The sequence below is a fragment of the Bos taurus genome, chromosome 17, assembly GCF_002263795.3.
Source record: "Bos taurus isolate L1 Dominette 01449 registration number 42190680 breed Hereford chromosome 17, ARS-UCD2.0, whole genome shotgun sequence".
NCBI classification, from domain to species: Eukaryota; Metazoa; Chordata; class Mammalia; order Artiodactyla; family Bovidae; genus Bos; species Bos taurus.
In genome coordinates, this window is record NC_037344.1 from 55,414,948 (window position 1) to 55,432,014 (window position 17,067).

The 17,067-nt window shown below is 39.9% G+C and overlaps 1 protein-coding gene and 1 pseudogene across 8 annotated transcripts in view; one reads left to right on the forward strand and one right to left on the reverse strand.

Moving 5' to 3' along the window:
• LOC511425 (acyl-CoA dehydrogenase family, member 10) overlaps positions 1-17,067 on the forward strand; it is a 49,336-nt gene that overhangs the window by 13,960 nt on the left and 18,309 nt on the right. For all 8 annotated transcript variants that reach the window (NM_001192292.1, XM_010813903.3, XM_010813904.3 and 5 more), the window contains 6 exons: positions 536-677; positions 6,666-6,734; positions 8,174-8,355; positions 12,602-12,752; positions 14,057-14,202; positions 14,959-15,132. In NM_001192292.1, the coding sequence (NP_001179221.1) occupies positions 536-677; positions 6,666-6,734; positions 8,174-8,355; positions 12,602-12,752; positions 14,057-14,202; positions 14,959-15,132 (864 nt within the window). The remainder of the gene's footprint in view (positions 1-535; positions 678-6,665; positions 6,735-8,173; positions 8,356-12,601; positions 12,753-14,056; positions 14,203-14,958; positions 15,133-17,067) is intronic.
• On the reverse strand, positions 4,277-6,120 carry LOC112442040 (ras-related protein Rap-1b-like; annotated as a pseudogene).

The window sequence follows — 17,067 nt, forward strand, 5'->3', positions numbered from 1 at the left end:
AGAAGTGCAGAGTCCCTATATAAACTATTTCTGCAAGGGAGCCTCACAGTTTAGCTTGATGGAATGGGAAATTGCATCTCCTGAAAGCAGGCCTCTGCATAGCTGCTTTCAGCTGTCACGCTAGTATCAGGTGTGATGTGCCCAAGCTTGGGGTGAGGGACACGCAAGGGCACCTTTTGTCCTTGGCTTAAAGCATTCCAGTTAGCAAGATGGGTTGCCATGACTGTGCTTGTGGTTGATAAACAGAACGATAAAGCTTTTTTCATGGAGCAGAAATAGGCAGGAAGGACAAAACTGGACACCTGCACAAAGTGAAAATTGTGATGTAAATTCAGTGGCCTTTGCTACATTATAGTGTGACATTGGAGGTTTGACCCAGTCATGTCTGGTACCCAGGGAGGAGATGCTTTCCTTACAGTGCATTCCAGATCAGGATGCTCTTTGCCCATGTGCAGTACTCATTAGAAAGAAAGAGTCTCTGTCCACATCTGTCCTCCAGAGCTGGTTTGAGTTTTCCTTCCTTTCAAACTTACAGGCCCATTGGAACTCCTTCAGTTTGATCATGGGCAGTCAAATCCCACCTACTACGTCAAGCTGGCTAACCATCAGCTGGTTCTGAGGAAGAAACCCCCTGGGACACTCCTTCCATCCGCGCATGCAGTAGAGAGGGAGTTCAGGTAAATTCTCAGGGTGAGAGTTGTGCTCGCTGTCCCCAGCCTCCTCAGCCCAGCCCCTGGCTGGCAGGTCAGCACCCCGTCATAGTGCCTTGAGACATTTAAAATTATAAGTATGATGCTCCATAATTATTTCAGATAAGAACATGTCACCTGATTTTAGGAACTGGTTTTCTCTATCTTGTTTGGACTTCCCTGGTGCCTCAGACAGTAAAGCGTCTGTGTACAATGCGGGAGACCTGGGTTCGATCCCTGGGTCGGGAAGATTCCCTGGAGAAGGAAATGGCAACCCACTCCAGTACTCTTGCCTGGAAAATCCCATGGACGGAGGAGCTTGGTACAGGCTACTGTCCACGGGGTCGCAAAGAGTCGGGTACGACTGAGTGAGTTCACTTTCACTCTCTTTTCTCTATCTAAACTTGTAGGAAACAAGACTTTTTGAGATTCTACTAAATGGGGCTATTGCCCAAAGAGTTGAGTTGATAGTTGTTGAAACTATCCATGAGTTGATAGTTGTTAAAACCTGGGATTCCTTATGTGAATCTTCTTACTTCTGTATATGTTTGATATTTTTCATAGTAAGATGTTTAAAACAATAAATGTGTTATAACCCATCCCAAGTAAAATCTCTTGCTTCACAAATAGGAAAATTTAAACACAGTAGGTTGAAGCTTCCCTGGTGGTCCAGTGGACAAGAAGGGAACACTGGTTAGGGGACACCAGTTCGATCCCTGGTCTGGGCAGATCCCACGTGCCTCGAAGCAACTAACCCTGGGGCCACAGCTACTGAGGCTACTCTCTGGAGCCCAGGAGCTGCAACTGCAGAAGCCTGAGCACTCTAGAGCCAGTGCTCCATAAGGGAAGCCCCCGCAATGAGAAGCCCACATGCACACCACCCTAAAGAGTAGCACCCACTCTCTGCAACTAGAGAAAGCCTGTGCACAGCAATGGAGACCCAGCACAGACAAAATAAATAAATATTAAACAAAACAAAATAAAACATAGTAGGTTGAAAAACCTAGCTTCAAACCCTTGGACAGCGAGTGACAGCGTGATGACTGGGCTCCAGAGTGGAGCTTCCTCTCCCAGAAGACTCTCTCTGCCTCCTCCTCCACCTCCTTCCAGCCTGTCATGTTCTCCAGAAGGAAGGTTGCAGCAAGTAGTCAGGAAAATGTGATTTTAGCTCTTGGCCTCTTTCTCATTATTGACTGTCTCCTCTGACTTTTTGGTTCCTTGTGTCTGACTCTCTATATTACAGCTACTGATGACTGACATTTATGAAGCCTTCGGGGTTCATTTGTGAAGCCCACAGAAGTCCACTAGCTATTTGTGAGCGTTTATATTTATATATGTGCCCATGTGATAGTGTGTGCTTACAGAAGAGAAACCCTGAAATGTGAAGCTACCACTATGTATGCCTTCTGCCTGGGGACTCTCTCCAACTTCCCAGTGTTCTGAGGAATTCTGGACTGTTCGAAGGACATCCAAAAATCCAAAATGCACAGAATTTCCATTTTAGTAAAGGAATAAAATGTGCACTTGAAGATGAAACATGTATCTGCTTATAAAATGCCAAATCAAATTTGGAAAGCTGGGAAAACGCTATAACACAATTTGTAAAAACCTCAGGGTAGTCATATTTTTATACCTAATAATTCCAATAGAGGATCTCTCTTTAAAAAATAGTTCTAAATAGGGAGAAAACCTTTATGCATTAATATGCTGACTGCAGTGTCATTTATAATAAAAAAATGGAAATAACCTATAGCTGCAGTAATCAAGAAATGATTTTGCAAACCTTGGTATTTCTATTTGTTGGAACAAAAATATAATAGCTAATACTTACTGAGTGTTCATTATGTGTCAGGCACTATAATACATGCTTTGAATGTATTATTAATTCAGATAATTCTCAGCAACCCCCTGATATGGTCCTATTATGACCCCCGTTTTATAGAAAAATGAAGCTTAAAAAAACTGAGCAACATGCCTAGTGATATATAACTAGTATGTGGGGGATGGAGCCTGGCTTCACACCCAGAGGTAGTAGGATTCCATAGCCCAGTCTTAATGATTATACTGTGATTGCTGTCAATAAAAGGATGCCTGTAATAAAATGTATATGATAAAATCTTAATGTAGCAAAAACAGATACAAACTATGTATGTCTTAACTGGTTTTTTTTATTTTTTGTAAAGACTTATACATTGAAACATTAGGAGAAGGCAGTGGCACCCCACTCCAGTAATCTTGCCTGGAAAAACCCATAGACTTCGTTACATGTTTCATAAAATTTACCAGTAAACTCATCTGGGCCTGGAGTTTTTTTAGGAAAAGGTTTTTGCTTATGGGTTCAATTCAATAAATATTGGATTATTTGGGTCTTTTATTTCAATTTACCTTAGCTTTGGAAGTTGTAATTTCCAAGGAATTTGTCCATTTATATTTTAAAATATATAAAATTGTTATATATAAAGTTAGATATGTCCATTTCATATGAACAATTAAATTTATTGTTCAAAATATTCCCTTACTGTCCTTTTACTGTATGTAGGATTTCTAGTAATGTTGTCTCTTTATGATTCCTGCAATTGACTGATAATTTGTATTTTCTCTCTCTCTTTCATCAGTCTACTTAAGGATTTATCATTGTGTTGACGAGTACAAATACTTAGTTTTATTAATTTTTCTGTTTATTTTCTATTTCATTTAGTTTTCCTCTGAGCTTTGTTCCTTTCCATCTGCTTACTGTGGATATATTTTTATCTTCTTAGCTATAACCTTACATTTTGTAAATGTAAATGATTTACATTTTCCTTCTTTTCTAACATGAGCTTTCAAAGTTATGAATCACTTTCTAAGCTCATCTGCATCCCACAAGTTTTGACATGTATTATTATTATTATTTTTACAGTTTGAAATGTTTTTTAATGTTCCTTTAATTCCATTAAGGTCTTGGAAATACTAAGATTTTGATACTTGGAAACTTATCAGGACTTATTTTATGGACCATTACATGATAAGGCTTGGTGACTGTACTGTGTGCACTCATAAAGAATGTATATCCTGGGGATGTTGTGCAAGTGTTATAGAACTGTCCATCAGATCAAGTTGGTTGGTAGTGTTGTTCTTATCTTACTACTTCTAGTTAGTCTGATAAAGTCAGTTAATGATAAAGGCATTCTGCAGTCTCAGTTATGATTGTCAGTTTGTCCATTTCTAGCTTTAATAATGAAATTTTTACTTTAGGTATTGTAAAGCTCTGTTATTAGGCACATACACATTTATTTTTTATTTATTTTTTAATTGAAGCATATTTGATTTAACGTTATGTTTAATTTCTGCTATATACCAGAGTGACTCAGTCATACATATATGTATTGTTTTTCATATTCTTTTCCATTGTGGTTTGTCACAGGATATTGAATAGAGTTCCCTGTGCTGCACAGTAGAACCTTGTTATTTAAGGCACATACACATTTATGATTATAATATCTTCCTGGTGAATTAACTCTTGTATTGTTCTGAAATGTCCCTCTTTATCTCTAGTAGTTCTCTTTGTCTTAAGTCTCTTCTTCTGATATTAATATAGTTACACTAGCTTTCTTTTTTTTTTGGCAATCCAAATTTATTGAACTACTGATGCTAAGTTATACAAAATTGCACCACTTTAATTAAGGCTTTTAGTTTACATTTGGCCACCTCAAAAGTAGTTGTAACATTAGGTTGGTCAATTTAAATACTGTGGCTCCCTGTTGGATAGACACACAATCTTTACACCCAAACGTTAATGCATACAAAGCAACAAGGCGTTGTTAAATAAAACAGCAATAGTTACTGCAACTTAGGCCTTGTGACCAATTACACATGATTAAAATTACTCCCCACATTCACATCCACAGTACTCTTCCACAGTTTAACATCTCAACCAAAACGTTACACATGGGAAACAATCACTAACAGGCAAAAATACTAAACCTGTGTATTTGGTATTGCAGATACACTTATGCAGGAGCAAGCAGCGGGTTCACAGTGAGAATCAACAGCTGCAGAAGCCTGAAAATGATTTACAAAAATTGTTAAATCATTAAAAAATTGTTTGCAAATATACACTTCTTGTTGTAGACCCCCACTGTACACACAACTATAAACATTGTTCCCTATGTAAACAAAAAAGGAAACATATAATAAAAGATTTGAAAAGTCTGGACATTTCCTTCCCAACAGATATTAAAGGCAACGTCTTTAATCTAAGACATTATACTGAAAGGACTATCATATTTTAAAGACAAGATCACTGTCTCCACAGGTTTTTTAAAAATTAAAAAAACTATATAGCTGTGTTAATCAAAGCACTTATTTGTACAATACAATGATAATGACCTTGAATTTCTTAAAAAAAAATTATAATAAGCTACAAGTATCAAAGAAGCAAAGTTATCTGGAGTAGTCTATATAGCTCCTCTTTGGACTTTCTTTTATTATGCCAAAATAGTGGTGCTTTTAGGATTTACATTATTGTGCTCTCCAATACAAAGTATGGGGTGTGTTAAAGTATACAGTACACCATTTTCATACATGTACAACATTGGTGGATGAAAAATTTCTCTTAGCAGTAATACTGGATTGTAGCCTCTGGTTTTACCAGCTGCATACTCTAGGACTATTATATAAGTAAAAATCTCTCTGTGATACTGGAAAGTGATTAGAATGTGCAAACTGATATAGTAGTTTTCATCCGCCTCTTAAAGGGTACCACCACAGAAAGTCCATTTAAGATGTTGGTAGGTTTAACAAAGTTGGAATGCTGGCACTGTTGAATTGGGCAACAGTTCTTCAGACCTGGCTCAGAGCTACAATGCATTTAGTATAGTAAAGCAGCTGACATGACGACTTTTTGCGGGCCTTCCCAGGCACTGGCGTTTTTCTGTTAATTTGTCGCACTAGGTCATAAAAGATCTCATTAACATTTATTTTTGATTTTGCAGAGGATTCTAAGAATGCACAGTTATTCCACTGTCTTGCTAGATTTTGACCTTGTTCCTTTCCTACAACTCTTTCATCTTCCAAGTCACACTTATTACCAACCAGAATCATTGGAACATCATGCGTGTCTTTAACTCGAAGAATCTGTTCTCTCAGATCTTGTAAATCATTAAATGTGGACTGTGCTGTGATGGAATAAACTAACGCAAAGAAAGCCTTGTCCATTTTTCATGTACAAATCCCTCATTGCTGTGAATTGTTCCATTCCTGCAGTATCCAAGATTTCAAGCATACACTGCTGTGCATCTACTTCAACTTGCTTTCTATAAGAATCTTCTATCGTAGGATCATATTTTTCAACAAAAATTCCTTGCACAAACTGTATAGTCAGAGCAGATTTTCCAGTGCCTCCTGAGCCAAGAATGACTAGCTTATACTCATGCATGGTGCAAACCTGTAAAAGCTAGTACCTCTTGTGCTGTCACTGGGTGCCTGCAGCCAGTGTCACCTCATGCTCCCTCCGAGTCGCTGCTCCCAGCACCACGGCGGTCCTGCCGCTACCGCTGCTGCTGCTGCTGCTGCCTCCGCCACCACTCCAGCTGGTTTACACGCCTGACTCTCCATTAGCTTTCTTATATTCACCAATTTCATGGAACTTCCCTTTCCATCCTTTCATATTTTATTTATTTTTCTATGTTTTTATATTTAAAGCATATTAAGTCTCGCTTTTGTATCCAATAGGACAATTTTTGTCTTTTAATTAGAATGCTTACACTATTTAATGTAATTATCAATATATTTGACTCAGGTCTATGATTTTCCTATAAGATCTTTGTTCCATTTCTCTTTTGTTCTCCTTGACTTTTTGTCTTCTTGGGTCAATTGAAATTTTTAAATTTTAGCATTCCATTTTGATTTTTGCATGTACCATTTTAAAATCAAAGAATAATTTCAAGAAAATCTGATCACCTTATTCAGCAGTGTCTCTCATCTTTGTTCTGCCAGGATAATGAAAGCCCTTGGAAATGCTGGAGTCCCTGTCCCCAAAGTTCTTGACCTTTGTGAAGACTCAAGGTAATGTTCAGATTTATTTTTTCCACTGTATATTCATGCTACAGAAAAGTCCATATATTCACTCAAATTCTAGTTTGCTAGAGTAAAGACAAGTAAAATTTGAGTAGAAAAGAGATTTTATAGCAACCTCCCCTAAAGAGGTTTAAGTTATCCTGAAAGATAAATGCCTGCTTTCGTGAGAATTGGTAGGAAGCATCTTTCCTAACATTTAAAGAGCATACGTCCATCTAGCTTCATGTTGTTTGTTTTAATTAATTTTTTTATTGTGGGCTTTCTAAACTGTTTTTGAATTGCATTATAATATACTTTCTGAGTCTCTTTTTTCCTGATTTTTTAATTATGAAAAATTTGAAACATGCACAGAAGTTGAAAGAAGAAAAAAACAGTACAGTGAGCACCCATTTACACTGCATCTAGATGAAAACATTGGTTGACGTTTTGCCACATTTGCTTTCTATGTATATGTGTATATATATATATGTATGTGTGTATATGTAAGTGTATGATATAGATAAAATATTTTTATGAAAATAGTTAATAATTATATAAACATTTTCTAATTTACTGTTTTGATCAATAATTATATAATTGTTTTATAAGTAAGTAAGTATATTTCATATGTATGTAATTATTATTCATTGAACCTTTTGAAGTAAGTTGCAGACAGCATATATCTCCTAAGAATAAAGACATTTTCTTTCATAACTCCAGCAGCAGTATTATACTTAAACTAAAAATAATTTAAATTTTCAAGTCAGGATGAATATTTATAACAGAATTTTCAAAACAACTTTTCAGAGTACTAAACTGATTTCTAGTAGTGACAAAAAGATTGATTAATGACATTTTGGTGTGTCACCTTAATACTTTGGGGTGTTTTGTATACCATTCATTTCAGTGAATAATGATGAAAATAACATCAACAAAAAGAAGGGGTATTTATCAAACCCTCATGGAACCAGACACATATGCCAGGCATTCCCTGTATATTGCTCCCTTAATTCTTATAGCTATTCTTTGAAGCTTTATAGATTGAGTAAAAACAATGCTCAGAGAGGTTTAATATGTTCCTCAGGATCACAATTCTAGGAAGGGCAGAGGTGGGACTTAAGCCTGGTTCTGTGTGACTCCAGACCTGACCCCCCACCCCTTGACCCAACATGCTGCTTTCCTATATTATCACAATCCCATTCCGAGTAGATTCCAAAGAGAAGAGAGGCATGCTGGCAAGGAAGTGTAGACAGGGATGTTTATGTGTGGCTTTGTTTGGGGAAGGAGTACTTCTAACTTCCACTTATATGCAGAGGAAAAAGGAAGTTTCCAGTACTCTGGGTCTGGACTCCCACCCAGCACTTAGAGCTTACACACAGGACAGAGCAGTGCCCTAACAGCCTGCCACATCACAGGCCACTGAAACACCCTGTTTGTGTCCCTCCCAGTGTTGTCGGTACCCCTTTCTATCTGATGGAATACTGCCCAGGCCGCATCTACAAAGACCCCTCTCTGCCAGGCTTGGAGCCCAGCCAGAGGCGGGCCATCTACACTGCCATGAACAGAGTCTTGTGCAAGATTCACAGTGTGGACCTCAAGGCTGCGGGCCTGGAAGACTATGGGAAACACGGTGAGCACGGGGCCCCTTGTCTTCTGTGCTGATGTTTCCTCACTGGTCCTCTGCTTTCATAATTTCTATTGTGCCAGGGTTTTAAGGCAGCATTGGTAAATATGAGGTGGGCTTGTTAGCGTCCTACTTGGAAATCCACTTTCATTTTAGTGGAGGTGTTGTTTACCTAGATGTTTTGTCCTGAGATAAATCTATCCATGGACTATAGAATCTCTTTTCCCTGCAAATTTTATCTCACTGTATTCTTTTTTCTGATACCGACTGGCTTAAAGTACTTAAGATATGTATTTTCTTCTCCATTTTTTACCATTTCCTCTAAATATTCTTTTCAACAGAGGTAAATTTTTTTTAAATGCCATTGTACCAAGGTATTTGTATAATTTGTTGCTGCTCTTTTCTTTCTTTTTTTTTAATTGTCTGAGAGCTCCAGTTGTTACTCATCCTTGTAAGCACTTTGTGTTGTCGGGATTTCCCTTTTCCTTTTTTTTGGAAGTCAGTTGTATTGAAAGGTAGCATTTTATGAATTTTGACAAATGCACACAGTTTTATAACCACCATCACAACTGTCTCCGTGCTTTTGCATGCAGATACTTTAGCATGAACCAAAGAGTTTCACTTTTCCCTGCAGCATTCAAAATTATCTGACTCTCAATGCATTCCTGACCATGGTTAAAAAGAATCTCAGTAAGCTATATTTTGTTCTTTCTCTGCTTTTAACTAAAGCATGCCTATTCCTCTAGGACTGTATCAAATGCTGCAGTATGTAGCCAATGTACATCAACTTCCTGACATATTTTTACCAAATTTCCTAAAATTCTATCACTCTGTAGGCACATGATGTAAGGCCTCAAAACTAACCCTTTGAGAAACTTTGCTACCACATAGCAGGCTTGCTGACTTCCCAGTCACAATAGAGGGAGTTCTCTACCCTTTCCACTTGTAGCCAGATCTGTATCAAATGCTAACTTTTGAACAGAATTACCAATTTAGTGGGGTTCCCCGTCTTGGTGGTCTCACTGGAAGATATTTATAATAATTTATTTGTTGTCTATCCAAAATTTTGAACTGTGGTGTTGGAGATGACTCTTGAGAATCCCTTGGACTACAAGAAGATCCAACCAGTCCATCCTAAGGGAGATCAGTCCTGGGTGTTCATTGGAAGGACTGATGTTGGAGCTGAAACTCCAACACTTTGGCCTCCTGATGCAAAGAGCTGACTCATTTGAAAAGACCCTGATCCTGGGAAAGATTGAGGGCAAGAGGAGAAGGGGACGACAGAGGATGAGATGGTTGGATGGCATCACCGACTCAATTGACATGAGTTTGGGTAAACTCCAGGAGTTGGTGATGGACAGGGAGGCCTGGTGTGCTGCGGTTCGTGGGGTTGCAAAGAGTCAGACACGACTGAACGACTGAACTGAACTGATCCAAAATTTCACTTAACTGAGCATCTTCTATTTCATCTGGAGCCCTAGTTACTAGTAAAAGGGCCAGTAGGCAAAGACAACAGATGTTGCCTATATTGATCTGTTGTTTCAGGATGGAAAGAGCCCTGGAACAGAAGTTAGGTGCTGATTTGTGGGGTGACCTTGGGCAAGCCCCATTACTTTATCATAGTTTTCTCAAGAATAGAGGTTGAGTGAAAAAGCCCTGCCCTGCCCGTCTCACAGCATTGATATGAAAAGCAAGAGATGGCACCTGTTCCAGTGCTGTGAATGGACAAAGTCTGTCACATGAAGCAGTGGGCAGTGTGACATCCCATTGCACGGTGAAGAGAGAACAGTTTAAGGAGGGTTCTTCTATGCGCTGAGTGGATCCTTTGCCTTTTACAGTGGATTGTTCTGACATACTTTCCACTGACGTATTAGGTTGACAAAGAGACGAAGCAGAAATCTGGTCTGATTTTATATAATTCAGGGTCAGGCTCCTGGGCCGCTGGCTATGTCTTGAGGCTTATTACATAAAGCAGCTTCCTCAGATTTTACAATCACTGGTCCAGCTACAGGGCCATCAGATATTCTTTTCAAGTATCCTGTAATTTCTTAAGTTATGTTAGGAATCCAGCTGCTGGGCAGGGCACAGGCTGTGTATAGCTAATATACCATTTGTGTACAATTGGTACATTTAAATAAAATTAATTTATTTGCACACTTGAAGAATATCCCCAAGAGGATGCCTAAGAAATTGGTCACGTGGTTTGCCTTTGGGGAGAAAGGGCTGAGTGGCTGGGCAGGGGATTGGGGATTTATTGTACACATTTTTGTCACTTTAATTTTGAACCAGGTGAATATATAATTTATTGAAGAGAACAAATATAAATTTGTAAGGCAAAAAAAGCACATAAACATGATTTCTGATGAAAAGGAACTTTTGACAAAGATCCCTTAGGTCCAATCTAGTTATCATAAAGAAACTTTCCACCAAGAATCTGTAGAGAGCAAAATTCCCTTTTCTCATCCCAGAGGGCAGGCTGCTTTGGGGAGGAAGGGTGTTTGTGCCTTGGCAGGCCTGCTCGAGGCCAGTGGCCAGCAGAGCAGAAACACAGGGATAGCTGTACCTGCTTCCCATGAGAAGAGAGTGTGCACAGCGCTGGGGTGGTGTGTGCATGGGGGGTGGGGGGACATCCTAAATCCACGTAGGATATTAACCTGAGGGGCTCCTTCCACCAAGGTTCAGCTCCTGGAGGCTTTAGTATTTGATTTCTTAGGATAATTTTCAAACTTACAGAAACATTCAGTAGTGCTGTGAATAACTATATGCCCTGACTGATTTTAAGAATGACTAACTTTTGCCATATTTATTTATCTCTTTCTGTATTTATCTATCTGCATGATTAAGAGACCCTGACACTTGACTCCTAAGTGCTTCAGTATGCATTTCCTAATAATAACAACATCCCCCAGCACCATTATCACATCCAAGAAAATTTACCATTTTCTCAGACTATCTAAGACCCAGTCCATATTCGATTTCCTCATTATTCCTCTTGTATCTTTTATAAGTGAGGTGTTTTGGTTTGTTTTCCAAATCAGGATCTGATTGAGGCGTCTAAAACAACCCCCTCACCAATTTTTTTAAATGAGTTTTTAAAGGTACCAGGTAAGTGTATTATAGATTTATTTTGATTATGGTTTCATTTACTGCTGACTTCTACTTCCTATAATTCTGAAAACTGAAAGTTAGTTCTCAAGGCTTGATTTGTTCTGGGTTGAATTCCTGTGGGTTTTGATCACGCCTCTTACAGCTCTGCTGGATCATACTAATGACAGGTGAATGGATGCTCCAAGTGTGCAGCTGACTCCACGGAAGGAGCCCAGTCTCTCTTTCCTTGTCCTCAAGCTCCTGGGAAACATTTTTCTCTCAGATGAGGGGTGAGGGCTTGACTTAGAGCATGGACCTGGTATGTTGTTTATTATTAATAGTGACAATAATTGTCATTTGACAGCAATGACAGTGACAGTAATAATGGCCCTTATTCATTGAGCAGCCTTCTGTGTTCGGCATGTTATGTATGGATTTCACTTGTCCTTCACAATGGTCCTGGGGAATATAGGTATCAGTACACCGATTGTACGGATGAAGCAATGGAGGCTTAGAAAGGTTAAATCATTTGAAAAGCTTAACTGTGAGACAGGTAACTCCAGAACTCACTTGTAGCCTATGGTCCCATAACTTGCAAGTTCCTCAACTGTGGTAACTCTGGGTTTCTTAATAAACAACTGAATAATAGCAAATACTCATGTATTACTTCCTACATGCTGGGAACAGTTGCAGGGGCCTTACATATTTTATCCTCCCAACAACTCTAATGAGGGCCATCTCATTGATGAAGAACAAGGGCATGGAGACATAAAGTAACCTACCTGAGACCACACAGAGAATGGCAGGGCTGGGAACCAAACTCAGACCACCTATCCCAGAGTCCATGCTCTTAGCCAAGCACTGTCCTCTAGCTAAGAAAGGATTTATTAAAGGTTGTTAGGAAGCTTACAGGATCTCTGAGAGGGCCAGAGATCAGACTCAGAGGGCTGTGTGGCTGGGAACAATGCCCAGATCACACAGATCCAGCCAAGACAAAATAGCAGTGGCTTCCAAGTTGAGGGAGCAGGAGCATCAAGTGGAAAATTCTCCAGTCATGGGATGAAGATGCCTCAGACATTACAAAGGGTTTCACGCAGTGGTTGATTTCTGAAACCTTTGGAGTTTGTTGAAATGGCACACCATATTCTAATCTTCTTTCCCTCAGGGGACTATCTTGCACGTCAGGTGCAAACATGGATCAAGCAGTATCGAGCCTCAGAAACCAGCACCATTCCAGCAATGGAGAGGCTCATCGAGTGGCTGCCCCTCCACCTTCCCAGGCAGCAGCGGACCACAGTGGTGCACGGGGACTTCAGGTCGACTCAGCATGAGGAGGGTTGATATTTAAATGTGGAAAGTGATAGGAAGGGCATTTGAAGGGGAAAGAAGCAGCTGGTCTTGCCCCAGTTTACTGCTGACAACTATCCATGTACAATTATCTCCCTGTGCATGGCCTTTAAGGAAGGGTTTGTCAGGTTTGACACTGTTGACATCTGGGGCCTTTGCCACAGCAAGAGTTAGTATCACCCCCAGGTCCGAAGGCACAAGCACAGGCTCCAGTTGTAACTACTGCAGGACAACTGCCTCCAGAACTGCATTGCTGTCAACAGCCACAGCAGTGATTTTGCTCATGAGTCTACAGTCTGGGGGCAAGATGGCTTGTTGGAGTGACTTTAAGGCCAGGGGCTGAAATCGCCTGATGGCTCACTCACACATCTGCACAGGGACAGAAGAGAGCTGGGCTCCCTGAATCTCTCTCTCTATATCTATGGTTTCTCAACTAGTCTTTTCAGTATGGGGCTTCCCAGGTGACTCAGTGGTAAAGAATCTCCCTGCCAGTACAGGAAATGCAGGAGATGTGGGTTCAATCCCTGAGTTGGGAAGATGTCCTAGAGGAGGAAATAGCAACCCACTTCAGTACTCTTGCCTGGGAAATTCTATGGACAGAGGAGCCTGGTGGGCTACAGTCTATGGAGTCGCAAGGAGTTGGACACGACTAACTGACTGCACACACACGTACTCTCCAGTATTGTAGCTTCTGGATAGCTGGACTTCTTACCTGGTAGCTCAGGGCTGCAAAGGTGTGTATTCTGAGGGGAGAGGGCCAGGCGGGAGCTGATCATCTTTTCTATCCTTGTCTTGGGAGTCACTCGGCACCACTTCCACCTGCATCATAATTGTTAGAAGTGAGATGCTTCCAAAGGTGAAGGATTAGACTCTTCCTTTTGTGGCAGGAGTGTCAAAAAATTGCAGACCTGTTTTAAAACCATCTCAGGGAAGGAGAATTACCAGAACCTGGATAGTGTCTCTATGTGGCGAGGGCTGCCTCACCAAAGCTGTGGCCCCTGGGAGAGGAACACAGTTGTCCCTTGGCCTTGTGCTGAGAGGGGGCTGGGGAATTAATATGCAGGCCCCCTTCCCATTGCCTGTTGGTATCCCCATTGGCTGAGCCGGAGGGCAAGGGAGGTGGTGGATGCAGCCCATGCAGGCTCCTGGGCACATGGGGCACAGAGGGCTGGGAAGTGTGTTTGGAGGGGCCAACAAAATAAACACTCAGCATGGAACACTCCCCAGGGGTCAGTTTTCTTAGTGCTGTCTCCATTCCTTGTGGCTCCTTCAGGCTGGACAACCTGCTATTCCATCCGGAAACTGCCGAGGTGCTTGCTGTCCTGGACTGGGAACTTTCTACTTTAGGTGACCCCCTTGCTGATGTGGCCTACAACTGCCTGGCTCACTACCTGCCATCCGGTTTTCCCATTCAGCCAGGTAGGAACTGCTGCTGGGGGAGTGGGGATGGAGCCTCCTCCATTCTCAAAGATTTGGGCAAACTCAGCTGAAGTAGTTGGTGATTTGGCTCCTTCATGAAATTCAGGTATTTAGTATTTCTTCTACAGTATCGTTTTTAATGACAGCATAGGATTTCATTGTTAAAGAATTAACTCATTCAAGGCATTTGGTTTGATTTCAATTTGGGTATTTGTTTCCAGTTTTTTTTTTTTTTTTAAATTCTTACTAACTTCCCTGTGCTTCCACAAAAAGGGCAGTGAATATCTGCATAGTAATATCTTTGCCTGTATATAAGGTATACTCCTAGGATAAATTCTTGGAACAGAATATATTATATGCTTCTGAACCATCAAAATGTTATAAATGAAGAAAATCAGTAAGATTTTTTATCTGTTGCAGTTATCTTTTTCATAATTTGGTGAGATTTCTTTGAATACCATTTTTTATCAAATGACTGATAGAAAATAATATGCATCCACCCTGACCTGTGGTCCAGATGGAACCTGGAGGCCCCTCATTACTTCCTTTACTGCCAGTTTAGTCCAAAACTTTTAAGAACCAGGTTATGAAGAACAGCTTCATGCTTGGATTCCAGACATCTTAAAATGATGACCTATAACCCTTTGAACTAGTTGTGAAACTTATTTCCAAGGGACAAGATGATTTTCAGAATTCAAATATTGGGAGCCACGGGGGAGCTGAGGTCATTGCCTAGTTCTGGCTCTGTCGCTTCAGGGTTGAGTGACTGTGATTTGACTGAGCTGGGAATCCCTACTGCAGAGGACTATTTCAGGATGTACTGTCTTCACATGGGGATCCCTCCTATTGAGAACTGGAACTTCTACATGGCTTTCTCCTTCTTCCGCATCGCCGCAATCCTGCAGGGAGTCTACAAGCGTTCACTCACAGGTAATGGGAGCCTAGGAGAGCTGGCCTCAGGGTGTGAGTCAAAGCCAAGAGGCTTCTCTCCCTGAAACCCTCTCATGACCAAACTACAAAGTTCAGTTAATTCAACCATTTGTCAGCAAGTGTATATCATATGTTTTTAAGAAATATTTAGAATTTTAAAAAATTATTAAAGTAAGGTATAAAACTTTTTAAAAGTAAAAACACATAATAAGAACTCAATCATATAGAAGAATATAAAATCGTTTTCCATTTTTTTTCAGCATCACTCCTCAAAGACGAAGCTAAGTTAAGGGTTTTGGGCCCCAATTTTTCTGTATATCTGTTGTCTCTCCTCTCTGTCTCTCTCTGCAAGTTTTATAAAAGTGTGATCATTTTACATGTTATTTTTTTAGTACCTTGATATAAAAATTTTTTATCCCAAAGAATTTCTATGAAATACTATGGATGGCATCACCGACTCAATGGGCATGAGTTTGGTGAGTTCCAGGAGTTGGTGATGGACAGGGAGGCCTGGCATGCTGCAGTTCACAGGGTTGCAAAGAGTCGGACATGACTGAGCAACTGAACTGAACTGATTGTGTGTGTATATATATATATTTATATATTATGGCCATATATATGTATTTGACAACTATGTAAGGCAAATTCCTTATTTTTTTCCACTTAACAGTACTTCACTAAGACCTTTCCATGTGAGTGTGTATAGACATCATTCATTTTGCTTTCTATAGTACATTCCATTGTATGGATATGCTGTAATGTATTTAACCAGTTACCCTATTGATGTATCTTTGGATCGTCTGCAGATTTTCACAGTCACATAGTGGTTGGTGGACATCGTTTCTTACTCGTATTTGAATATGTCTGAAGGATAAATTCCCAGAGTTAGAATTTCTGGGTTAAAAATTTGTGTATTTAAAATTTTTTAGATGTTGCCAAATTGCCCATTGAGGGGACTGTTGAAGAAGAAAAAAAGATTACTGTATTTTCTTTGATGATCCTCTTACATATATGGGAAAATACTTTATTTAACCAGTGTTTTCTAGATTGTATCTTTAAAGTTTGAACTTTTGAGAAGAAAAGTTTGGCTACTTAGAACTGATGGTTCAATATATACATGTGTCACCTATGGAGTGTTCATATATATGCAAGTATGGCACAGTGCCAATTTAGTTTTCATTCTGAATTCTGTAGGGTAGACACTGAAATAATCTATAGCCTAAATTATTTAAGAAGGTATAAAGACAGATTAAATTTTGTTTCCTATGTAGAAGGAAAGCAATTAGAAAGCAGGAAGGTAGACTCTCCCAAAAGACTTCCCCAAAGGCTTAGCAATAGTGACTGGGCCAGTAGCATTAAATACCTATAATCATCCACATTATAATCTATAAATTCCATTCTTACCAAAAGGAACCAGGGCACGTTGGAGAAGTGACTGATTTCAGGTCTAGGGCAGAAAATCCACAAGATGACTCTGGAACATCTTCCTGTACCAGAAAGATAGGAAGTTGTTGATTATGAAGGTCATATTTAACTATTTCAAGAGTCCACTTGAATAGGCTCCCACTTGCTAATGACAGGAAACTTTGAGCACCAGTAAGGATGAGAGCTGGAATGGATGACACACATCAAGTATGTTTAAATCCATGAGTAAAGAGTGATACTAAAAGTCTCACTGCTGACTGTGGAGGCTGAGAGGGAAGCAACCCATTATTCTGATAATTGGTAAATGAAGGGGAAAACGTCAACCACTTATCCTGCCTTTCCTATACAAATTAGTTGTCATGTTAACCAAATGATTAATGAGGAAGTTTCTCTGTAGAGAAGCATCCTGGACCCAGTGATAGAATTAGCATAGCACCAATTTGCCATCCCGGTACATGAATGCATCCGGAAAATAAGTGTTAATGGTGCTAAAATTGAGAGAGGCAGCCA